This window comes from Vitis vinifera, chromosome 2, assembly GCF_030704535.1.
Source record: "Vitis vinifera cultivar Pinot Noir 40024 chromosome 2, ASM3070453v1".
Classification (NCBI taxonomy): Eukaryota; Viridiplantae; Streptophyta; class Magnoliopsida; order Vitales; family Vitaceae; genus Vitis; species Vitis vinifera.
Window position 1 is genome coordinate 720,647 of NC_081806.1, and position 26,789 is coordinate 747,435.

The window sequence follows — 26,789 nt, forward strand, 5'->3', positions numbered from 1 at the left end:
TTTTGAAATGCAAATTTATTATTCCTTACTGATACTATCTAGTAGGTAGAACAACAAATCGAAACCCCAATTCCTCATACTGAAAAAGCATACTATTAGATTTCAAAACCTGTTTAAGTTTCAGAGCCAATCTTCGGAGGTGTTTCCGCCATTTGAAGAGCGAGACCAGTACTCCTTGACAAGCTGGCCAAACAGCGATCCCTCCTTCTTTATCAGCTTCATTGGCTCATCATACTCTACCAATTTTCCTACAGAAGCAGAAGCGCAAGTTATTTGAATCGGTTTTACTCAATTGATCCCAACTAGAATGAAATGTTCCTTCATAGAAACTTACCATCGCTGATAGCAAGCACCATTGTGCAGTCCATCACGGTTGGGATTCTGTGGGCTACTGTTATTACAGTGCAGTCTGCAAATTCTGTCCTTATCGTCTTCTGGAGAATGGAGTCGGTTGCATTGTCTATGGATGCAGTGGCTTCATCAAGCACTAGTATCCGACTTCTCCTCAGTAGAGCACGTCCCAAACAGAATAATTGTCGCTGGCCCATGCTCCAATTTGATCCGTCTTGTACAACTGTAGGGGAGAGATTGTTAGCAAGAGTTTATGAGTCCAAAGAATGGTACCTGTGTGTATTATGCTTCATACCTAAGGAGTCCAGACCCTCTTCTTTCTCTTGAACAGCCCCTCGAAGTTGACATTTTTCCAGAACCTTTCACACATTCATGAGAAACAATCTTAGTGTAGGATATAAAGTAAATTTACCTTATTAGGAATCTGTTCTTTTTCAAGGCACTACCACGACAAACATTTGGTATGGAAAGAAAATTAGGAGGTATTTAACAGCATTCTAAAAGATCTTTGGCTTCCAAAACACAGAATATCAGGAGCTAGATCAAGGGAGTTCAAAATTTAACAGCGTTTAATTAGTTTGATAGTATAGAAACCACCATGTCTATGCACTTAAGAGTGAAGCCTGCTTCATATCACTGGCAGAATCTTTTAGGAATCTGTATCATATCATGATTGAATCCTAAAATTAGCAACCACAACAAATTAATAGGCAACTCACCTCCCATATTTCCTCATCAGTATGCAGTGATAAAGGGTCAAGATTGTATCTTACAGCTCCGCTAAAAAGAGTTGGTTCTTGTGGAATGATCCCAAGACGTGATCTGAGATCATGAAGCCCAATTGTGGAAATATTTATGCCATCTATAATTATCTGTCCCTCTGTAGGCTCTACCAAGCGAAACAAAGTGCTGATAAGTGTTGTCTTTCCACTACCAGTCCGGCCAACAATCCCAATTTTCTGTCCTCCTCCAATTTTGCAACTAATTCCTTGAAGAACTAGAGGAGCATTGGGCCGATACTTAACCTGCTCAATGTCATTTCATCTACCATATTAATATCTATAAATCTTGAAGTTGTAGAATAGACACAGATTCCCAAATTCTTACTGATTTCACGTTTACCTTCAAATCATAAATTTCCACTTCACCAATAGCAGGCCAACTGAGTGGTGGTTGATAGCTCTCTATGACGGCAGGGGCTTCGCTAGGAATATTCATGAACTGTTCTAATCTTTCAACAGAAACAATCATATTTGCTAAAAGGCACTGGCTTTGGACAGAAAATACGAGGAATATATTCACTGAAAGACCATATGACAATGCCATTCCAATAAATCCTGCCATCAGAACATTGACAACGAAAATGCTCGTTAGACAATAATTCCATAAATGGTTGTCTATTACTAAGATTTCTTTAAATATCAAATTGACCAAGTTATTTTTGAATATCAAATACTGTGCATGTAGGAAGTTAGTAGAAGGGTTTTTCTATTAGATTATGCACTGATCTGTTCCTATGATTATTTTGTAAGAATGGTGGGCTATTTAGCTCACTTTGTTCTTGATATAACCCAAGTTTCTAGTTATGATGTTGAGAAAGTTGGAGCTAAAATGGGTTGATTATAGTGATTTTTTATTACTACCAACAGGGCAGCTATTGTTTCATGATCTACAAAGCCCTATCTTGTATTCGTTTCACTCTACTCAAGGTCAAGTAGGAAACTAAGATAGGTAACTTTCTGATTTAATGTTGGATATTTTTATTGGATTATAGGTCATCACTGAATTGCCTCTAAATATTTCATCCTTTTGAAGTTCCTTTTTTCCAGTGAGAAATATGAAAATTTAGTGGAGGCCCTTGGTTGTTCATCTCCTTTTTCCGTTAAAAACATATGCTAGCTAGCAAGCAGTCATAGCAGGCAACAGAAAATATTTTTTGTCTTGAGGTTTTGATCCTTTTGGAGAATTTATTATTTGTGCCCTTAATCAGACACTTCATATTTATCATTTTCTGGTTGTAGATCTTACCTACTGAAAAATCCTAACATTATCCTTTTGTGAGGATCAAAATTCACATGGTCAATTACTATTCTCAAAGTTGCACAAGCCCCCTTAGGCTAAACATGTTATAAACTTCTAGGATGTTAAACTGTTGAAATTGGAGCAAAGAGAGAGTTTTAAGCAACTGCAATGACAATTAAGGTTATGGCATGGACCTTCTAATTTAGTGTCCATTCTCATTGGTAATATAGTTAGCCTCTTTGAGTACATTCAAGCTATCTTGGATTTTGCCTAGTTTGTTCCATCAAACTAATGGATAGTGGAGCATGCAAAGTTAGGGATAGGAAGGACCTGTAATTTCGATAGTGTCTTGACTTTGCAGTTTGGTACCCTCATGGAACCCTCTGGGAAAGAAAAATGATAAAGAGTATTTTTGGTGTTTTTCTTTTGGAAATGGAAAGAAAAATTGCAGATCTCTAGATGATATTGGGCATTTTAGTTCAGGTAAGGCCAGTGATCTGGGTGGCTTCTATGGGAAAAAGCTTCAAGTTGCTGCAAGTTAAGAATGCAATAGGGTGAGGGGAAGGCTGAATGTTACATGGGTAGAATTCATAAAATAGATCAAAATCTCACATGTTGAATGGTGACTTGTCTTACTATCAGGTGAAATGGCTGGATAGGATACTTGTAATTAAACCAAGATTGTGATTCAAATGGTACTTGTAGGGCAATGAATTTATGATTTGATCTTAGAGAATTGATAGTTAGGAATGCCCAAGCAAACTAACAAATTCAAATGTAATTGAGCTGTATAAACTAGTGAGAAACAATTGTATATTTGAGATGAAAAACACCTACCAGCTTTAGAAGCTCTTGTGTGAATCAAAGTTAGGGCAAGGGCTGAAGATGAGAGAACGATTGCACATAGTATTTCAAGGCGTTGGATCAACCACTCATTTGCTGTGAAACTGTAGAAGAATGGACTTGCATTTATGTCAATGAAGCCCAAATTCTTTGAAAAGTGTCTATCTTCGTCCCCGAAAGCTCTAATTGTCATAGCTCCAGCAATGGACTCAGAAAGATGGCTTGCAACAAAAGACTTGGTTGTGCCATTGATTCGCATCAACTCTTTTCCAGCAGCAAAGTAGTACCTCTGGTTGTTAAAATGAAAACAGACATGATCAATTGCTAAGAAGCGAAGAGAAGCACAAAATATCTTACAAGCAAGACCCTAAATGCTAAATGAGGAGGGAAGCAGCTGCCTCTGCTACATCCATGTAAACATCATACAGTAGTGTATTACCTGGATGAGTATACTTAGATAAATTGTTGGTAAAATGACAAACACAAGTTCCCAGGCAAGAATAGCCAACACTCCAAAACTGGCATAAGCATTCATAGCTGCCCCAACAGCAAAAGTAAATTTGAAGGCCACATCAAGGTCAACCACACTCAAATCAGAAGATACCTGCAAAAAGGCAATAAAAAAATAAGTCTTCTGTTCTTTGCAATAGGCATTTATTTTAAGCATCTTACCCGACTGAGTATCCTTCCCAGAGGTGTTGAGTCATAAAAGGACATTGGTGCTCGAAAAAGAGAGCTCAGCAGTGTAGAGAAAATAGATTGTGATGCCTCAAGGCCTAAAAGAACAACAAAAAAAGACCGGAGCAACAAAAAGAGTGATAAGCTTAATCCGATCCCTGTGTAAACTGCAATCAGTTTCAATTGGCTAACACTAGAATTCTGGACATTTGCAGCCAACCAATAGTTTTGCACCAACTGTCCAACAATGAATATGACATGAGATAGAGTTGCCAAAAAGAAGTACAAGAATCCCTTGCTGTATTTCAAGTATTGTAGGTAAGGCTTGAGACCAGTGTCTCCAATTTCTCTTTCTTCTTTCTTAATTAACTGCTCTCCTGATGTGTCTCTCAATTGTTTCTCGGTGTAAATCTTCTGTATCTCTCCCTTTGGAATTTTAGATTTCTGGGTAGAATCTTGCTCAGGTTGCCTCTCAGAACCAACTGTGGCATTGTGTGCATTAACAAGGTCCTGGAACTCTTGACTAAAGCGCATCAGTTGCTCAAAGGTAGCAGCTTGCAGGATCTCCCCTTCGGACATTAACTGCCAACAGAATTAGTCATTTGGACTGCTTGATTTAAAAGCATGTGTTACTCAAGGATTGCCTTCCAGATGGTGGAAATTACTTGTTAAGAAAGGAAAAGAAGTCAAATGAGAGTTAAAGAAGGACATCCAAGAAAGTAACTGTACTAACCAGAACCGAATCAAATGCTGGAAGGAAGTCCACTTGGTGGGTCACAAGTATGACCGTCTTCGTTGATAGAGCTCCCATGACATATTCCTGGCCACAACTGGCATTAGCATTCACTCTGAAAGCAATAACATTAGTAGCATAATTTCTAAAAAAGGAGAACCGTACATACATTAAATAGACTGGTTGCAGTATGTGCATCGACCGCACTAAATGGATCATCCAGGAGATATACATCTGCATCCTGATATAATGCGCGTGCGAGTTGAACCCTCTGCTTCTGTCCACCACTCAGATTAACACCTCTTTCTCCTATTTCAGTGAGATCACCAAATGGAAGCATCTCAAGGTCCTTCACTAGGGCACACTTCTCAATAACCTCTCTGTATCTGTAAGGATCCATAGCAGACCCAAACAGAATATTTTCTTGTATGGTACCTGTTGGAATCCATGCTGTCTGAGAGACGTAAGCAATCTTTCCATAAACTCGAACCTGGAAAAGATGGATCCAGAATCCGTATTAAGACATTTGTCTACGTAAGACTCCTAGAACCTTTCGGGGCTCATGAAGTTTTCTACCTTCCCCTTTTCCCCCCATGATGTTAATATCTACCAAATGAAGTGTGTATAAATCAGGAATGATGCATTACTTCTTTCACTTTTTAAGTTTGTTTTCTTTTGTATTCCTAGTTAGGAAACCCTGAAAGAACATAAAAATTCCCTGTGGGTTTGTTGTTATTCCTCTCAGTACAACTGTGCATAAAGTAGTTGTTGAGTATTTATTCTAGTCCATGGATGAGGAAGAAATGGAATTGAAAGGGGTACTTACTATGCCATTAACGTGTGGAACTTCTCCAAGAACAGCAGCTAATAGTGTCGATTTACCTGAGCCAACCTCTCCACAAATTGCTACCTTTTCCCCAGGCTTAACCACCAAAGTTATGTTCCTTAGCGTAGCCCTTGTAGTGTTATCCTCCCATGAAATTCTGTTGCTCTTGATAAAAATGGATTCCTCCAGCTCCTTCCCATCACACATCTTCCTTACATGTTTGTTCTGCAGCTCTGGTGCATCAAGAAACTTTGCAATCCGATCTAACGAAACCTTGGCCTCAATGAATGCTGAAATGACATCAGGGATTAACCTTATTGGCTCCTGGGCAAGGCGTAAACTTGCCATAAATGTGAAAACATTGGTAGCAGAGAGAGTAGTTCCAAGAAAGTAGCATGCCCAGAAAGTAACCGCCGATACTACAATGGGAGAGGACCAAAACAGAATCAGATTGTACCCTCTCTGTGACAGAACTGATGATAACCACTTGAATTCCTCTTTCCTCAACCCTTCTATGACATTCTTGAAATGAGTCTCCCAAGCATACAGCTTCAGAATTTTCATGTTTGTAAGTGCCTCTGTGAAAGTCTTCAGCCTCTTGTCCTGAGTTCCCATGAGCATTTTCTGGTACTTGTGTTGTAACTTTCCCATAGGAGAGTTTGTAACTACAGTCAATATTACTACAGACAGAGCTGCTATAGTTGCAAGCCCCACCGAGTAGTAAATAATAAGCAATGCCAGACACAACTGGAGGCTTGTTGACCATATCTGGTGAAACCAGTACGGGTATTCACCTATTTTGTAAGCATCAATGGTAACAAAGTTAATGATCTGACCAGGGGAATACGACCCCTTTGCAGCATTTGAGAGCTTAAGCTGCTTCTGATAGATGGCTGCAGATAGAAATGATCTCACTTGGAGCCCAATCAATCTAGTTCGAAAGAACCATTGCCTCTCTGATAACGATTCTAAGCATTTAGTAAGGAAGAGCCCTCCTGTCAGTGCATAACCTTCATACTCAAAAGCTTCTTTGCCTTCAGCAACCAGGATGAAGGCTCTAAGAAACAGAGGGCCAGTAGAAAGTGTCAGTACCTTGATCAATGCATAAAAGCCAGAAAACAAAATTTGTTTCCACTGCCACAACAATATAGTTGACAAAATGGAAGGAGAGTGAGATGACCGCTTGTTTTTCTGCTTGTTCTGCTGTTCCATGAACATTGAGTAACACATTTCCGCTCGATCTTCCCTTCTTAGCTGTGGAATGTCTTTGTCCTCAAGTGTTTTCTCCTTACCCTTCTTGATCAACGAATTCAACCACCAAAATGACAGTCTACTAATAAGCCCGGCTTTCTGAAAAGGAGGTAAGCTGGCATCTGAATTGATTTTATCACCACCACTGCCTCCTTCACCAGGCAACGGTGTATAGAAGCCAGCACCATCAATTTCTGAATCAGTTCCTGCATATTTCGGTCCTGAAAAAGTGGAGAACATCGATAGAATTGCTCCAGGAAAAGATATAACATCTAAAATCATCTTGACTGATACTGCATCGCTCACAATAGCTTCCCAGAAAGATGTAACACAGAGAAAACCTGCAATAAAGAATGCAAGTACTGAACAGAGCTTCAGCCCTGCAATATGTAGAACTTGATGCCTCCTAAACCTCACAGCTAAACCCAGAAAAAACCAGGCGAAGCCTTGTAATAAATTCACTAGCCAGCCATGCAGAGGTAGAATGGTGTTCTCTTCAATCAGCTTCTCTCCCAAAATCCAGATCCCCAAACCCAGATAAACAAACCCCAAACTACCATTAAGAAAGGCTGCAGAATTTAGCGTTGTGGAAAAGCATAGAGACCGTTGAGGGGATAATATCTTCAAAGCTGATGCTTTATATATGAAGATAAATAATAATAAGAACAAGAGGATGATGTCTACAGAAATGACCAAAATATGATTGAGACATGAACATGGACAGATGATGGCTAGGAACCCAGAACTGCTTATCTTTCCAATTTTACTTGAACACCCGGTACTTCCACAGAAAACAGTCCAGAGACTCTCACCCATGTTGTATCTTCTTGCCTGCACAAAACTGTGGCTGTAATAAAATAAAAAAAATAAAAAAAAGAAACAAAAAGCAAAGGGTTATTTATTAGATTTTTGGCGTTTTAGAGTTGGAAGTAGTACTAAACATGAGAACCATCAATGCGTGCCTAATAGTTTCAGTTCTCAGTGGAACTTAAAAGTTAAATTTATCATACAGGACTGATCTGAACTTAATTCACAACCCCAGGTGCCTAAGATCAGGAGAAAGAATCCAAGAACAACTGAACTGAGATTGAAGAGAACTGACCATAGACAGAGAACATGAGAAATTGCAGAAAACAGATAGGGAGAATGGGATCCAATGGAAATGAATCAAACATGAAAGCAGAAGATGTGAACAAGATTCAGGAAACGTATGCAAAACCCCCCATTTCTCTGTTTCGTTGTTGAGAAAGATACTGGAAAATAAATGTAAACCTTGAATCTCATAACAAGTAAGGGATGGAGTGGTAGCCTTAAGATTGCAAAACTTCTTTTCTTATACCATGAGTCTCAGTAACCAAACACAACCCACTGAGATTCCTTGACCAAGCACAGTCTAGGCCTATTTTCTCAAGCTGAAAGGATGAGCACAAAAAAACAGGAACAAGAAGATGAGGCAGTTACCTTAGGATACGTTGGACAATGATGTAAAACCAAACCACATCTTTTTATTTAAGCTTTCTGGAAAGGGGACAGGAATAATTATATAGTAGAAAAGCTTGCAGAAATAAATAGAATCGAATGGAAAGAAATTGTTCCTTTTCTTTCGGTCCTAGCTTACACTTTTCCAGGTTCCCATAATAATAGCTAAAGGACCCCTTGATAGGATCAATTCAAGAAAAAGATGGGAAAAAAAGAAAAGAAGAAAAACAGAGCCCAGAAGAGGAAAATAGTAGAAAATTAATGCTCACAATGCACTGAGTCAGCCCAACAGAAAAAGAAGTTTTATATGAAGGACCCAAGAATTCAAAGCAATTAATGAGGAAACAAACAGAATGATGGAGCAACTTCAGAGAGTGAAAACCATCTTGAACCAATTATAGAATGCACAGAACATGGGGGTGGTCAAAATGTTATGCTGAAGAAGAGATACAAAATTCATATGGGTAAAAACCAGCATAGGCCATCCAGTATCTCACCATGCGTCATCAAATCAGTCTGCCCTTTTTTTTTCCTTTTTTTTATTATTATTTTTTTATTTTTATACGAGCATAGGTCATTCATAGTCTTCTCCGTCTCATCAAATCATGGTGTAGTTTTCACCTTCTACACCTCACTACTGTCTTTTCTTGCATTATAAATGTGTTGTTTCACTGAAATGACTAATTGAGTTGTTCTCACGTGTTAGAGTTTTGAGGAAACTTGTGTTTTCATGACGGTAAATATATGATTTGATAACCACATTTTAATATGGAAAGTAATATTACCCTTTCACTCTAAGCCCACTCCATTTTTTATGTCAAAATTACGTATAAAAAAAAAATTAGGTTATAGGCGACAGCGATGGAGTGATGTGGAGCTGTGACGACCTTGGCACCTTCGGATTTTTCTTCCACGGGAGCATCCAAGCCTCCATGTCCAGAGATGGGTTTAGCTTCAATGGTAACGGGGCCGATGGATTGAGCGGCAATGGTTGAAGGAAAAGAAAAATTCGGAGGTGCCAACAATTCTAGTTTGATATTCAATTTTTTTTTAACAAAGTTAAATACAATAATGTAAATTAATTAAAAACTAAATAATTTTTTTTTGAAAAAAAACTTAAATTACAAATTCCAATATGTTTCCTTTTAAGCAAAATCGAAAGATTAAAAATGGTTTTTAATTTGTTAACATTTATCACATGGGATCATAAAATGACAGTTTTTTAAGTTCCTTGATGTATTCTCATGATACCTAAGTTCTTGATGTATTCTCATGATACACGAATTTCATTTGGCATAACTCATAATTTATGGTAAGCAAATGCCCACTATATGTTATTTGAGTTTTATCTTTATTGGGTTTGATATAAATTAAGGTAATGTTTATTTTTTGATTAAATAGAAAAAATCAACATATTTGACTTTTTCTATTTAGCTAAAAGTACATTGTTGATATTAATCAACTTAACTAAAATGAATTTGTTATCAAATCTTAATGTTGTTTGGGTTTTAATATGACTTAGATCTTAATGTGACTCGGGTTTTAACATAACTCAAGTTTAAATGACTTGATCTTAATTAAAAAATATCTTTTTTTTTTGTTTTGAATGTCTTGACAATTCAAAAAGCTTTATAAGAATCGAAGATTCTATCATGTCTTATTAAAAAAAAAAAGAATCTTTGCAATTTCAAATATTTCCTATTGGAATAATTTAGTGACAACTGAATATATTCTTAGACTCTTGTACTTCCAAAAAAGAAAAACATGATAAAAAGAGTTGTAGGTTAACTCATTCTAATTTTATAACATAAATTCTAAATAAATCATTAATTGGTTTAATTAATAAAAGGATGATTGTTAGCGTCAATACCACCAAACTTCATATCTTTGTGTAATCATAGCAATCATAGAAAACATTTTCTAAGATGACGTCTTTACGTTCAGTAATACAAATTGAGCAACACTTCAAACACATACACATTTACTCTCTTAATTACTGGTATAAAAAAATTCCTTTGGGTGTGGCTTTTTTTTTCTTCTTTAAAGGACAAAAGAAAAAGCCCTATTTACTTTTGTACATTCACTTTAGAAGGTTGTAAGAAATAATTGTAGACCGAAACAGCTTTTCTTTCTCCTTTTTTATTATTATTTTTTTATATTTTTTTTATTAAATGACTAAAGAAAAAGCCCTATTTACTTTTGTACATTCACTTTAGAAGGTGAGTTTAAGTATAAAATAATTCATTTGTTGAAAAAAAATGGTAAGAATAGTAATCACCTTAAAATATTTGTCAAACTAATCTTTTGTATGCATGTGAGCATCCACATAATTTTTTTTTTTAAGTGTAAAAAACCACCGTTGGTAATTGTGGTTTTAAAAGTTTTAAAAATATCTTTAAAATCACAATTTGTAATTGTGGTTTTACAATTTTTCTTAAAATTACAGTTAGTAATTGTGGTTTCAAAATTATTTTTAATCTACGCTCGTTTTAATAGTATTGTGATTTTAATATTATTTTTAAAATATTCTTTATCATAATAACCATAAAAAATATTTTTTGTCATAATAACCATAAAACCACGGTTAATAACTGTGGTTTTAAAAATATCATAAAAACCATAGTCATAGACAGTGGTTTTACAATTTTATTTGTGATTGTGGTTTTATAATTTTCTTTAAAACCATAGTTAGAAGGGTACTCATGTAACTATAACTAAAAAAAAAAAAAAAAGATTTTAGAACTTTGTTTTTTTATTTTTAATTTTAGTATAAATTATGGATGTACCAAAATTTCTTAACGATGAACCAAATTTCCTTAAAGTTCGTTTCGGAGTGGGGAAAATTTCTTACAATTATCCATTGTCAATTTAAAATTATTTTTTTGTACAAATTATCCTTAATAAATTTTTTCATTACGAATGTTTTAAAATTATATATATATATATATATTTATCTTTATTTTTCATATTTTTCTTGAAATTTTGAGAAAATAATTTGGCCTACATGCATTCCCATAAAAAATTATATATTTATGTTAAATAAAATATTTATTTAAGGAAATTTGTAAAAAATAAACTTTAAGAAAATTTGGTATATCGTTAAGAAAAACCTTCATAATTTATACTAAAATTTAAAAAAAAAAAAACAAAGTTCTAAAATTTTATATTTCTTTTTTAGTTATGATTACATGAGTCACCTTCTAACTGTGGTTTTAAAGAAAATTGTAAAACCATAATCACAAAGAAAACTATAAAACCATCGTCTATGATTGTGGTTTTTATGATATTTTTAAATCCATAGTTACTAACTGTGGTTTAATGGTTATTATGACAAAAAATATTTTTTTATGGTTATTATGATAAATAATATTAAAATCACAATCCTATTAAAACGGGTGTTAATTAAAAGTAATTTTGAAACCACAATTACTAACCGTGGCTTTAAAGAAAATTGTAAGACACACGGTCTATAATTGTGGTTCAAATATATTTTTGAAACTTTTAAAACTACATTTATCAATAGTGGTTTTTTACATTTAAAAAAGAAAAATTATATGGATATAAAAAATTAATTTGGTAAATATTTTGTGGATACAAAAGATTAATTTGACAATTATTATGAGATGAGTGTTATTCTTATCATTGTTTTCAACAAATGGATTATTTTGGACTCAAACTGTTAGAAGGTTGTAATGAATGATTGTTGACTGAAACAGCTTTTCCTTTTTCCTTTTCATCTCCTAAATGGTCAAAGTGACTTTTATCTTGAGGCAAAAGTCTCATCTTTTTCCTCCATGTGTTATATCAAATTGGGGACCTCAACTTTCCATATTCAGTCTCAGAGGTCATGATACCAGTTTGGAAAAGCTCCATTCTGCTAACCTTACACTCTCTTATCCTAATCATATGCATTTTGTTCTTATATCAAAACCTTGGTCCCACGTCATGTGTATAACAAATGAATAGATAAATCTAATATTATTTTCGAAGGAATATTGTTGATTTTAAATTAAGATGGTGTTTATTTTTTGATTAAATATAAAAAATCGAAATATTTAATTTTTTCTATTCAGTTAAAAGTATTTTATTGATATTAACCAATTTAATTAAAATGAATTTATTATCAAGTCTTAATGTTGTTTGGACTTTAATGCGACTTAGGTTTTAATGTGACTCGAGTTTTAGCATAACTCAAATTTAAATGGCTTGATGTTAATTAAAAAAGACCTTTTTTTTTTTTTTTTTTTAATGTCTTGACAATTCAAAAAGCTTCATAAAAATTGAAGATTCTATCATAAGTCTTATTAAAAAAAAAAAAAATCTTTGCAATTTCAAATATTTCCTACTGGAATAATTTAGTGACAGCTGAATATATTGTTAGACTCTTGTACTTCCAAAAAAGAAAAACATGATAAAAAAAGATGTAGGTTAACTCATTCTAATTTTATAACATAAATTCTAAATAAATCATTAATTGGTTTAATTATTAAAAGGATGATTGTTAGCGTCAATACCACCAAACTTCATATCTTTGTGTAATCATCGCAATCATAGAAAACATTTTTTAAGATGACGTCTTTCCATCCCGTAATACAAATTAAATTAAATTCTGAAAATTTTGAAAAAGAAAATGAAATAAAGAAGGAAAAAATAATGAAAATTTTAAAAGTAGATCTTAAAATAATAAGTTATTTTTACTTGTTTCTTCACACTCATTTAATTTATTTATTTTTATATACAAATTAAATAATTTATAAAAATGTATAACACGTGACATTTGTTATGTTCCTTCTTAAAGGACAAAAGAAAAAGCCCTATTTACTTTTATGCATTCACTTTAGAAGGCTGTAAGAAATGATTGTCGACTGAAACAGCTTTTCTTTCTCCTTTTTAATTATTTTTTATTATATTTTTTTATTAAATGACTAAAGAAAAAGCCCTATTTACTTTTGTACATTCACTTTAGAAGGTTGTAATGAATGATTGTTGACTGAAACAGCTTTTCTTTTTCCTTTTCGTCTCCTGAATGGTCAAAGTGACCTTTATCTTGAGGCAAAAGTCTCATCTTTTCATTTGGCTCCATCTTTTTCCTCCACGTGTGATATTGAATTGGGGACCTCCACTTTCTATATTCATAGATACCAGGCTGGAAAAGCTCCATTCTCTTATCCTAACCATATGCATTTTTGTTCTTATATTTTATATAAAAATTATTATTATTATTATTATTATTATTATTATTGTTTTTAAAAACAAAAAATACAAGTCTATACAAACAACACCTAACTCCTAACTCTTGGCTAGGAGTTGAGTTTTTAACTCGATTAAACCTAAGAGATATCAGGGATAGATACTATAAATAACTAATCAAAATAATTAATTAAAATAATATGCAATGAGCATAAGATTTTTACGTGAAAAACCCTCACATAAATTGTGAAGATAAAAAAAATTATGGGTTTGGGACCTCTAATCTAAATCCATTATTCGGGATTAAGTTACATAAATTTACCTAACTATTTACCCTAAGACAGTCCATAACCTACAACTTGATCCACATTCGCGATGTAGTAATCTCCAATTGCTCCTAGTGAATACGCTTCAACCTTGCTAAAGGGATGTTGGTCTTTAAACAATCCAAGATTCAATACTTTGAATATTTGATGAGAGATTGGGAATAGTGTGACAAGGTAGACTTAATCCCTTGGTGAATCTCTAACCCTTAAAGGGTTATAATGGGGTTTATATATGCATCCAAGCCCTAGGGGATTGGTATCCCAAAGTTTTCAAACTCAATTTATGTGAAATATTCGAAAATATTATGTCATATTTTGGCATATTCTATTTAGGTGCTTGAGCGGTCCCAACGCTTTAGCGCTCTTTCCACTACTCGAGTGGTCCAACTTTTTTCAAAATGAATTAATTTAAACTTTTTAATTTCTAAAAAATATACCAAACAACTTTTAACCCAAATAACACTTAACTTGTCACATGTCAAACTTTTTTAGACTTACTTGTGACCTTTTAATAGAACGAAGAGCAACCTTGAATCTTTAATGAAGAGTAAGTCACCATTTAAAAAGATTCCTAAGCTAGAAAATAGATTGGAACAAAATTGCCAACATACGATGAAAACTCATTGTCTTAACATGTACTAATTGGTTTTTAAATAAAATGATCAAAGCTTAATCTAAGAATTAGTATCAAAACCAAGGTTATAGCTCGAATCATAGGGGCATCATGTTTTGATTTGGGATGAATCACCCAAACGAAAATAATCCCTCTATTGAAAGGATTTTGAGGCACTGGCCAAAAAACCAAGGCCGCTGAACCCAGCTCAGCCTGTCCAGGTCTGAGGCATGGGCTTCTAGCAGGCCAAATTTGGACTGTGGAGCCATCTATCTTGTGGCTGGCGATAGACTGTGTGGCAGCATGTTCTGAGGATGGTGGGCTAAAGTAAGAAACAAATTCAATGGAGAGAATAACCTAGGTAGTCCTTCAGAAAACTATTTTCCATCTCCTCTACTTCCGGAAGGAAGTCACTGAGGGAGCATGGAAATGGATCTGGAGATTAAATAAAACTTGATAATAGTTTTGTAGAGCTCTACATTAAGATGAGAAATGACCCTAGGAATGATCCCAACAAAGGTAGAACACACCTTAGATGTGAACGAAGTTAACAAACCATGAATTCAGAACATAAAAGATTAGAAGGTCCTCCCTGTAATAATCCAGGAGAGACAGCCAAGATACTAAGAAACTACAAGAAGCGGTATCAATTCTGTGCGCAAAATAACTTTAGGATCCAGTCATCCAAGGTAATGAAAGAAAGAAAGAAAAGAAAGGGAAAAAAAACCCGGCAAGTTGTGTGCAAAGTTCAGACTGATGTTGCAAAACAAGACCAACATGCTATCTATCATAACCATGACCGGTGGAGGAGTGTTGAGATACTTGGCTTTAGATGAATCATTTAATATTTTTATTTAAATAAATAGAGCGTTTTTCTATGCAGCAACTGACAGAACTCAAAAGCTAATAACAGCTTCGGTAACTGAAGCAAATAAAGGAGAAGGCAAGAGAATAGGAAGTACACAAACAAGCAACTGGACGATAGATGCTACGGTCCATGACCACTCTTTAAACAAGAGATTACCAATAAAACAGGAGCTAAAAACCATAACAATCCAGCCCATCATGCAGCAACCTCTCCAAAGATTGTTGAATGCAATAACTGATGGATATATAAGGAATGCAGATGGAGCCAGCAGTTATGGAAATTTCTCCTTAAATAAAATTACCAGAAGGGACCATGGGCATGAATGATGGCTAGGAGCAGGTAGAAGATAGACTTGATGATCAACTATTATTTCAGGTGGATAAACATTTGCTTTTTCTGCATACTCATTCTTTGCTGAATCCAAGATAAATTCCACCAAATGCAAGTCATCTTTCCGACAACGCAATAAGACAGCAGGTTCCTTCAATCTGAGTAAATTCTGCGACACATATTGTTAGACTTATACGTACTATATCAAAGGACACAAGACAATGACTAAATATTTTTATCCTTATGTCATGCCAAAACTTGCTATGAATTAGAAAAGTTAAAGCTCATGTTTCGACATCCTATGGGGATTGTATCAAGCCACTTGTGGTCCACAGCATTGGGGAGCAACAAACCAATTAGAGAAATTGAGCTATTCCCACAAATTATTTAATGTGAGTTCAGGCTTTCGGGTAGAACTTCAAGATCTTGGGGGAAAACATTTAAAAATGCAAGTCTCATTGGAGCTCCCCTTTAAAGAATTTTTAAAAAATGTACGAGTCCCAGGTGTACATGATCTATGCAGCGAAGGAAAGAAATTCCATCCATTTATGAATGTTGAAGCACGTTAGCCATACCCACAACAATATGATTCTGATGACGAAGTTATACCAAATAAAATTTTGCCAAATCAGCTGAGTTTATACTGACCTGAACCATAAGATCTTTCAGAAGCCTTTTATAGACATTGTGATCATGTCCAGAGACGATGTTTTGAAATGCAATTCATTGTTGCATACTGATACTATCCACTAGGCAGAACAACAAACCGAAACCCCAATTCCTCATAGTGCAAAAACATACTACTAGCTTTCAAAACCTGTTTAAGTTTCAGAGCCAATCTCCTGAGGCATTACTTCCATTTGAAGAGCGAGACCAGTACTCCTTGACAAGCTGCCCAAACAGTGATCCCTCCTCCTTTATCAGCTTCATCGGCTCATCGTACTCTACCAATTTTCCTATAGAAGCAAAAGCGGTAGTTATTCAAATAGGTTTTGCTATATTGATCCCAATTCCCAACTAGAATGAAATGTTCCTTCATAGAACTCACCATCACTGATAGCAAGCACCATTGTGCAGTCCATCACGGTTGGGATTCTGTGGGCTACTGTAATTACAGTGCAGTCTGCAAATTCTGTTCTTATGGTCTTCTGGAGAATGGAGTCGGTTGCATTGTCTATGGATGCAGTGGCTTCATCAAGCACTAGTATCCGACTTCTCCTCAGTAGAGCACGTCCCAAGCAGAATAATTGTCGCTGGCCCATGCTCCAATTTGATCCGTCTTGTACAACTGTGGGGGAGACAGATTGTTAGCAAGAGTTTTCGAGTCCAAAGAATAGTACCTGTGTGTATTATGCTTCATACCCAAGGAGTCCAGACCCTCTTCTTTCTCTTGAACAGCCCCTCGAAGTTGACATTTTTCCAGAACCTTTCACAAATTCATGAGAAACAATCTTAGTCTAGGATATAAAGTAAATTTACCTTATTAGGAATCTGTTCTTTTTTAAGGCACTACCATGACAAATATTTGGTATGGAAAGAAAATTAGGAGGCATTTAAACGCATTCTAAAACATCTTCGTGTTCCAAAACACAGAATATCAGGAGCTCGATTAATGACAATGGAATTCAAAATCTGACACTTTTTTAATTAGTTTGATACAGTAGAAACTGCCATCTCTATGCACTTAAGAGTGAAGCCTGCTTCATATCACTGGCAGAATCTTTTAGAAATCTGTATCATATCATTGATTGAATCTTAAAATTAGCAACCACAACAAATTAATAGGAAACTCACCACCCATATTTCCTCATCAGTATGCAGTGATAAGGGGTCAAGATTGTATCTTACAGACCCACTAAAGAGAGTTGGTTCTTGCGGAATGATCCCAAGACGTGATCTGAGATCATGAAGCCCAATTGTGGCAATATCTATGCCATCTATAATTATCTGTCCCTCTGTAGGCTCTACCAAGCGAAACAAAATGCTGATAAGTGTTGTCTTTCCACTACCAGTCCGGCCAACGATCCCAATTTTCTGTCCTCCTCCAAATTTGCAACTAATTCCATGAAGAACTAGAGGAGCATTGGGCCGATACTTGACCTGCTCAATGTCATGTCATCTACTATATTAATCTCTATAAGTCTTGAAGTTGTAGAACACACACAGATACTCAAATTCTTACTGATTTCACATTTACCTTCAAATCATAAATTTCCACTTCACCAATAGTAGGCCAACTGACTGGTGGTCGATTACTCTCTATGACTTCAGGGGCTTCGCTAGGAATATTCGTGTACTGTTCTAATCTTTCAACAGAAACAATCATATTTGCTAAATGGCACTGGTTTTGGACAGAAAACACAAGGAATACATTCGCTGAAAGACCATAAGACAATGCCATTCCAATAAATCCTGCCATCAGAACATTGGCAACGTAAATGCTCATTAGACAATAATTCCATAAATGGTTGTCAATTACTAAGATTTCTTTAAATATCACATTGACCAGGTTATTTTTTAATATCAAATACCGTGCATGTAGGAAGTTAGTAGAAGGGTTTTTCTTTTGGATTATACACTGATCTGTTTGTATGATTATTGTGTAAGAATCATGGACTTGTTAGCTCACTTTGTTCTTGATATAACCTGAGTTTCTAGTTATGATGTTGAGAAAGTTGGAGCTAAAATGGGTTGATTATAGTGAATTTTTATTACTACCAACTGGGCAGCTGTTGTTACGCGATCTACAAAGCCCTATCTTGTATTCATTTCACTCTACCCAAGGTCAAGTAGGAAACTATTATAGTTAACTTTCCTATTTAATGTTGGATATTTTTATTGGATTTTAGGTCATCACTGAATTGCCTCTAATTATTTCATCCTTTTGAGGTTCCTTCTTTTCAGTGAGAAATATGAAAATTTAGTGGAGGCCCTCGGTTGCTCATCTCCTTTTTCAGTTAAAAGCATATGCTAGCTAGCAAGCAGTCATGGCAGGCAACAGAAAAGTTTTTTTTTTTATCTTAAAGTTCTGGTCCTTTTAGAGAATTTACTATTTGTGCCCTTAATCATACACTTCATATTTATCATTTTCCGGCTGTAGATCTTACCTATTGAAAAATCCTAATGGTATCCTCTTGTAAGGATCAAAATTCACATGGTCAATTACTATTCTAAAAGTTGCATAGCCCCCTTAGGTTAAACATGTTATAAACTTCTAGGGAGTTAAACTGTTGAAATTGGAGCAAAGAGAGAGTTTTAAGCAACTGCAATGACAATGAAGATTCTGGCATGGACCTTCTAATTTCGCGTCCATTCTCATTGGTCAAGCCTCTTGAGTAATTCAAGCTATCTTGGATTTCGCCCAGTTTGTTGCATCAACTAATGGATAGTTGAGTATGCAAAGTTAGGGACAGGAAGGACCTATAATTTCGATGGTGTCTTGACTTTACAGTTTGGTACCCTCATGGAATCCTTTGGGAAAGAAAAAGATACAGAGTACTTTTGGTGTTTTTCTTTTGGAGATGGAAAGTTTTGTTATTGGCATTCACAAATGGGGTAAAATTGCAGATCTCTAGATGATATTGGGCATGCTAGTTTTGGTAAGGCCAGTGATGCAGGTGGCTACTATGAGATAAAACTTCAAGTTGCTGCAAGTTAAAAATGCAATAGGGGGAGGGGAAGGTTGAATATAAAATAGGTGGAATTCATAAGATAGATCAAAATATCACATATTAAATGGTGACTTGTCTTACTATTAGGCAAAATGGCTGGATAGGATCCTTGTAATTAAACCAAGGTTGTGATTCAAATGGTACTTCTAGGGGAACAAATTTACGATTTGATCTTAGAGAATTGACAGTTAGAAATGTTCAAGCAAACTAACAAATTCAAATGTAATAGGGCTGTGTAAACTAGTGAGAAACAATTGTATATTTGAGATGAAAAACACCTACCAGATTTAGAAGTACTCGTATGAAGCAAAGTTAGGGCAAGGCCTGAAGATGAGAGAACGATTGCAGATAGTATTTCAAGGCGTAGGATCAACCACTCATTTGCTGTGAAACTATAGAAGAATGGACTTGCATTCATGTCAATGAAGCCCAAATTCTTTGAAAAGTGTCTATCTTCCTCCCCGAAAGCTCTAATTGTCATAGCTCCAGCAATGGACTCAGAAAGATGGCTTGCAACAAAGGACTTAGTCGTGCCATTGATTCGCATCAACTCTTTTCCAGCAGCAAAGTAGTACCTCTGGTTGTTAAAATGAAAACAGACATGATCAATTGCTGAGAGGCCAAGAGAAGTACAAAATATCTTACAAGGAAGACACGCCTAAATGAGGAGGGAAGCAGCTGCCTCTACTACATCTAAGAAAACATCAGACAGCAGTGTATTACCTGGATGAGTATACTTAGATAAATTGTTGGTAAAATGACAAACACAAGTTCCCAGGCAAGAATAGTCAATACTCCAAAATTGGCATAAGCATTCATAGTTGTCCCGACAGCAACAGTAAATTTGAAGGCCACATCAAGGTCAACCACACTCAAATCAGAAGATACCTACAAAAAGCAATAAAAAAAATAAGTGTTTTGTTCTTTGTAGTAAGCATTTATTTTAAGCATCTTACCCGACTGAGTATCCTTCCCAGAGGTGTTGAGTCATAAAAGGACATTGGTGCTCGAAAAAGAGAGCTCAGCAGTGTAGAAAATATAGATTGTGATGCCCCAAGGCCTAAAAGAACAACAAAAAAAGAACGGAGCAATAAAAAGAGTGATAAGCTTAATCCGATCCCTGTGTATACTGTAATCAGTTTCAATTGGCTAACACTAGAATTGTGGATATTTGCAGCCAACCAATAGTTTTGCACCAACTGCTCAACAATGAATGTGATATGAGATAGAGTTGCCAAAAAGAAGTACAAGAATCCCTTGCTGTATTTCAAGTATTGTAGGTAAGGCTTGAGACCGGTGTCTCCTGTTTCTCTTTCTTCTTTCTTAATTAATTGCTCTCCTGATGTTTCTCTTAATTGTTTTTCGGTGTAAATCTTCTGTATCTCTCCCTTCTGAATTTTAGATTTCTGGGTAGAATCATGCTCAGGTTGCCTCTCAGAACGAACTGTGGCATTGTGTGCATTGACAAGGTCCTGGAACTCTTGACTAGAGTGCATCAGTTGCTCAAAGGTAGCAGCTTGCAGGATCTCCCCTTCGGACATTAACTGCCAACAGAATTAGTCATTTGGACTGCTTGATTTAAAAGCATGTGTTACTCAAGGATTGCCTTCCAGATGATGGAAATTATTTGTTAAGAAAGGAAAATGAAGTCAAATGAGAGTTAAAGAACGATATCCAAGAAAGTAACTGTACTAACCAGAACCGAATCAAATGCAGGAAGGAAGTCCACCTGGTGGGTCACAAGTATGACCGTCTTCGTTGATAGAGCTCCCATGACATATTCCTGGCCACAACTGGCATTAGCATTCACTCTGAAAGCAATAACATTAGTAGCATAATTTCTGAGAAAGGAGAACCATACATACATTAAATAGACTGGTTGCAGTATGTGCATCGACCGCACTAAATGGATCATCCAGGAGATATACATCTGCATCCTGATATAATGCGCGTGCGAGTTGAACCCGTTGCTTTTGTCCACCACTCAGATTAACACCTCTTTCTCCTATTTCAGTGAGATCACCAAATGGAAGCATCTCAAGGTCCTTCACTAGGGCACACTTCTCAATAGCCTCTCTGTATCTGTAAGGATCCATAGCTGACCCAAACAGAATATTTTCTTGTATGGTCCCTGTTGGAATCCAAGCTGTCTGAGAGACGTAAGCAATCTTTCCATAAACTCGAACCTGGAAAAGATGGATCCAGAATTTGTATTAAGACTTTAGTTGAGGTAAGTCTCCTAGAACCTTTTAGGGCTCATGAAGTTGTCTACCTTCCCCATTTTCCTCCATGATGTTAATATCTACCAAATGAAGTGTGTATAAATCAGGAATGATGCATTACTTCTTTCAGATTTTAAGTTTGTTTTCTTTCGTATTCCTACTTAGGAAACCATGAAAGAATGTAAAAATTCATGCCAGTTTGTTGTTATTCATTCCAGAACAACTGTGCACAAAGTAGCTGTTTAGTATTTATTCTAGTCCATGGATGAGGAAGAAATGGAATTGAAAGGGGTACTTACTATGCCATTAATGTGTGGAACTTCTCCAAGAATAGCAGCTAATAGTGTTGATTTACCTGAGCCAACCTCTCCACAAATAGCTACCCTTTCCCCAGGCTTAACCACCAAATTTATGTTCCTTAGTGTAGCCCTTGTAGAGTTATCCTCCCATGAAATTCTGTTGCTCTTGATAAAAATGGATTCCTCCAGCTCCTTTCCATCACACATCTTCCTTACATGTTTGTTCTGCAGCTCTGGTGCGTCAAGAAACTTTGCAATCCGATCTAACGAAACCTTGGCCTCAATGAATGCTGTAATGACATCAGGGATTAACCTAATTGGCTCCTGGGCAATGCGTAAACTTGCCATAAATGTGAAAACATTGCTAGCAGAGAGAGTAGTTCCAATAAAGTAGCATGCCGTGAAAGTAATGGCTGATACTACAATGGGAGATGACCAAAACAGAATCAGACTGTACCCTTTCTGTGACAGAACTGACACTAACCACTTGAACTCCTCTTTCCTTAACCTTTCTATGACATTCTTGAAATGAGTCTCCCAAGCGTACAGCTTCAGGCTTTTCATGTTTGTAAGTGCCTCTGTGAAAGCCTTCAGCCTCTTGTCCTGAGTTCCCATGAGCATTTTCTGGTACTTGTGTTGTAACCTTCCCATGGGAGAGTTTGCAACTACAGTCAATATTACTACAAACAGAGCTGCTATAGTTGCAAGCCCCAACGAATAGTAAATAATAATCAATGCCAGACACAACTGGAGGCTTGTTGACCAGATCTGGTGAAACCAGTACGGGAATTCACCTATATTGTAAGCATCAATAATAACAAAGCTCACGATCTGAGCAGGGGAATACAACCCCTTTGCAGTGTTTGAGAGCTTAAGCTGCTTCTGATAGATGGCTGCAGATAGAAACGATCTCACTTGGAGCCCAATCAATCTAGTTCGAAAGAACCACTGCCTCTCTGATAACGATTCTAAGCATTTAGTAAGGAAGAGCCCTCCCGTCAGTGCATAACCTTCATACTTAAAAGCTTCTTTGCCTTCAGCAACCAGGATGAAGGCTCTAAGAAACAGAGGGCCAGTAGAAAGTGTTAGCACCTTCATCAATGCAAAGAAGCCAGAAATCAAAATCTGTTTCCACTGCCACAATAATATAGTCGACAAAATGGAAGGAGAGTCAGATGACTGCTGTTTCTGCTTGTTCTGCTGTTCCATGAACATTAAGTAACACATTTCCGCTCGATCTTCCCTTCTTAGCTGTGGAATGTCTTTGTCCTCGAGAGTTTTCTGCTTACCTTTCTTCATCAACGAATTCAACCACCAAAATGACATTCTACTAATAAGCCCAGCTTTCTCAAAAGGGGGTAAGCTGGCATCTGTATTGATTTTATCACCAGCACTGCTTCCTTCACCTGGCAAAGGTCTATAGAAGGCAGCACCATCAAATCCTGAATCAGTTCCTGCATATTTTGGTCCCGTAAAAGTGCAGAACATCAATAGAATCGCTCCAGGAAAAGATATAACATCTAAAATCACCTTAACTGATACTGCATCGCCCACAATAGCTTCCCAGAAAGATGTAACACAGGGAAAACCTGCGATAAAGAATGCAAGTACTGAACAGAGCCTCAGCCCTGCATTATGTAGAAGTTGATGCCTCTTAAACCTCACAGCTAAACCCAGAAAAAACCAGGTGAAGCCTTGTAATAAGACCACTAGCCAGCCATGCAGAGGTAGAATGGTGTTCTCTTCACTCAGCTTCTCTCCCACAATCCAGAACCCCAAACCGAGATAAACCAACCCTAAACTACCATTAAGAAAGGCAGCAGAATTTAGCATTGTGGAAAAGCATCTAGACTGTTGAGGGGATAAGATCTTCATAGCTGATGCTTTATATATGAAGATAAATAATAAGTAGAGCAAGACGATGATGTCAACAGAAATGACCAAAATATGATTGAGACATGAACATGGACAGACGATGGCTAGGAACCCAGAACTGCATATCTTTCCAATTTTACTCCAACACCAGGAACTTCCACAGAAAACAGTCCAGAGACTCTCACCCATGTTGTATCTTCTTGCCTTCACAAAACTGTAGCTGTAATAAAGTAAAGAAAACAAAGGGGTTATTTATTAGATTTTTGGTGTTTTAGACTTGGGAAGTAGTACTAAACATGAGAACCATCAATGCATGCCTAATAGTTTCAATTTTCAGTTGAAATTAAAAGTAAAATTTATCATACAGGACTGATCTAAACTTAATTTCACAACCCCAGGTGCCTAAGATCAGGAGAAAGAATCCAAGAACAACTGAACTGAGATTGAAGAGAACTGACTAAAGACATAGAACACAAGAAATTGCAGAAAAAAAGTAGGGAGAATGGGATCCAATGGAGATGAATCAAACATGAAATCAGAAGAAGATGTGAACAAGTTCAGGAAACTTATGCAAAACTCCCCATTTTTCCGTTTGATTGTTGAGAAAAATGCTGGAAAGTAAATGAAAACCTTAAATCTCATAACAAGTAGGGGATGGAGTGGTAGTTTTAAGATTGCAAAACTTCTTTTCTTTTACCATGAGTCTCAGTAACCAAACACACAAACAACCCCACTAGATCTGTTCTCTCAAGCTGAAAGGATGAACCCAAAAAATACGAGAACAACAAGATCAAACACTTACCTTAGGATACGTTGGACAATGATGTCAAACCAAACCAGATTTTTTTATTTAAGCTAAAATTTCAGTCCAAATTCCAAATACTGAACAAAGACTTGAGCATTTAAGGTAGAAAAACAGAACCCAGAAGAGGAAAATAATAGAAAATTAATATTCACAATGCACCGAGTCAGCCCACAAGAAAATGAAGCGTCATATGAAGGACCCAGGAATTCAAAGCAATTAATGAAGAAACAGACAGAAAGATGGAGCTACTTCAGAGAGTGAAAAGTGAAAACCATCTTGAACCAATTATAGAAAGCACAGAACATGGTGGTGGACAAAATATTATGCTGAAGAAGTGCTACAAAATCCATATAGGTAAAAAACCTGCATAGGCCATCCAGAATCTCACCATCCCTCATCAAATCTGTCTGTTTTTTCTCCTTTTTTTTCCCTTCTTTTTTAGTGAGCATAGGTCATTCAGAATATCACTCTGCCTCATCAAATCATGGGTGTTCATCTCGCCCTCTTCTACACCTCACTGCTCTCTTTCCTTGCATTATATTAATGTGTTGTTCCACTCAAACGACAAATCGAGTTGTTCTCATGCTTCACGATGTCGTTGTTGAGGGAGAATATTATCAAGTCTCTGTGTATATATTGTTTCTGTCCACTTCTATGGAATTGATTCTCTAGCTATATGGTTAGGTTCGACTGATGGAATCATTTCATTAATCTCAAAGTCACCCTCATTCTCTGCTCCAATGATTTTATTTTTATATTTTATATTAAAAAATGACATTCAGACTGACGTGATCAACAACACCATCAGAATTCTCTTAACCCAACCCTGGGCCTACTACCTTATAATTTAAGTTTTTAAAACGATTTTCGAAAAAATCATTTTCAAAAATAATTTTATGATAGTTTTTAAAATAAAATTAAGAATTTGAATTATTTTTTAATCTATCTTATATATTTTCAAATATTTTTTAAAAATAATTTTTATTTATAATATTTTATTTTTATTAATTCTCTGTATTTATATAAATATTTCTTAAAACAATTCAAAAAAATAAGTAAAAATAGTTAAAATATGTTATCACAAAATATCAAAACAAGTTCTTAAAAATATATTTTTTGTCAAAAAAATCACTAATGTTTTTGTGGACCCCGCATTTTCGGCTCATGCGTTTCCCACTCGATGGCGAGCTCGATTTTTATTTGAAAAATGATTTTTATTGATTAAGAAAATGACTTGGAGTCGCCACTTATTTTTGTTTTATTTTTAAAAGGGTAAACAAAATAAGAAAGAAAAACCCTAAGTGTGACTCTTTATTTTGGAAAAGACGGTCTACGAAAAATCGGGTCGAGTTCAGGGGTCAGGTTACTTATCGGGAAGGTACGGTAAGGACCGTAGCACCCTTCTAAGTCCCTAAAGTCGGGTCTCTACTAATAAAATGAAGCAATCATGACAATTGATGAGGGAATCAATGAATACTTAGAGTGATCATGCATATGTGAGAATCTAAACATGCGTATAGAAAATGACCCAAGCGGGTGTGGATGCGTACCTGGGCAGTGATCCATAAAGCGCTATCAAGAAGTGAAGTTAGCGCACAATTAAAGAATAATTTCGAGCATGTCATAGAGCATAATAAAATCGATCATGCATGGCAATTAAATCAAACAAACAATCAATCAATCATGAGGAAATCACATGTGTTGGGCCCCCACCAAAACCCGATTTATATTACATGAATTAATCCCATAAATTCCATTATTCGGAATTACGAAAAATTCGTTTCTGCTTATTAAAGTCAAGAGGAGCAGAAGATTGTTTGAAAGCCAGAGCGGAATTAAAACTATTTGGGAGAAAATTAGATTTTTGAAATTTATTAGAAAATTGGAATCTTGAAGATCACTAGAAAATTGGAATTTAGAAATTAACTTTAGGAATTGGAATTTAGGAATTAAATTTTAAAGAAATTGGAATGTTGAAAATTATTTGAGAGTTTGGAACTATTAAATTATAAAAATTGGAAACTTGGAATTCATTTGAAGGTGAAATTTTTGAAAATAAATAAATAAAATGATGACAATAAATAAATAAATAAATAAACAAATGTGAAAATTGAAAATTTAGAAATTAGAAATTAAATTTGAAAATTGGAAATCGAAATTTTGAAGAATTATTTAAAAATGGAATTTTAAAAATAAAATAATAATAATAATAACAATAACGAAGATAGTAATTATTAAATAAATAAATATAAAAATTGAAATTTTAGAAATTGGAAATTAAATTTAAAAAATTAAAAAAATGAAATTTCGGATATTAGAGTTTTGAATATTAAATTGAGAAAATGAAGTTTGAAAAATTAATTTTAAAAGAATTCAGAATTTTAAAAATTAAATTTAAAAATTAAAT

At 35.4% G+C, this 26,789-nt stretch overlaps 1 protein-coding gene across 1 annotated transcript; it reads right to left on the reverse strand.

Moving 5' to 3' along the window:
- Positions 1-25,014, reverse strand: LOC100260321 (uncharacterized). Its single transcript, XM_059741675.1, is given in 24 exon segments — positions 1-248; positions 335-710; positions 1,071-1,376; positions 1,474-1,688; positions 3,211-3,505; positions 3,656-3,820; positions 3,889-4,476; positions 4,628-4,780; positions 4,782-5,117; positions 5,454-7,535; positions 7,807-8,037; positions 15,482-15,679; positions 16,342-16,466; positions 16,559-16,798; positions 16,873-16,936; positions 17,305-17,610; positions 17,708-17,922; positions 19,464-19,758; positions 19,905-20,069; positions 20,138-20,725; positions 20,878-20,964; positions 21,047-21,367; positions 21,703-23,797; positions 24,746-25,014. Coding segments are annotated over 24 exon segments (9,660 nt in total). The 5' UTR covers positions 24,832-25,014; the 3' UTR covers positions 1-120.
- Positions 25,015-26,789: the final 1,775 nt, after the last annotated feature.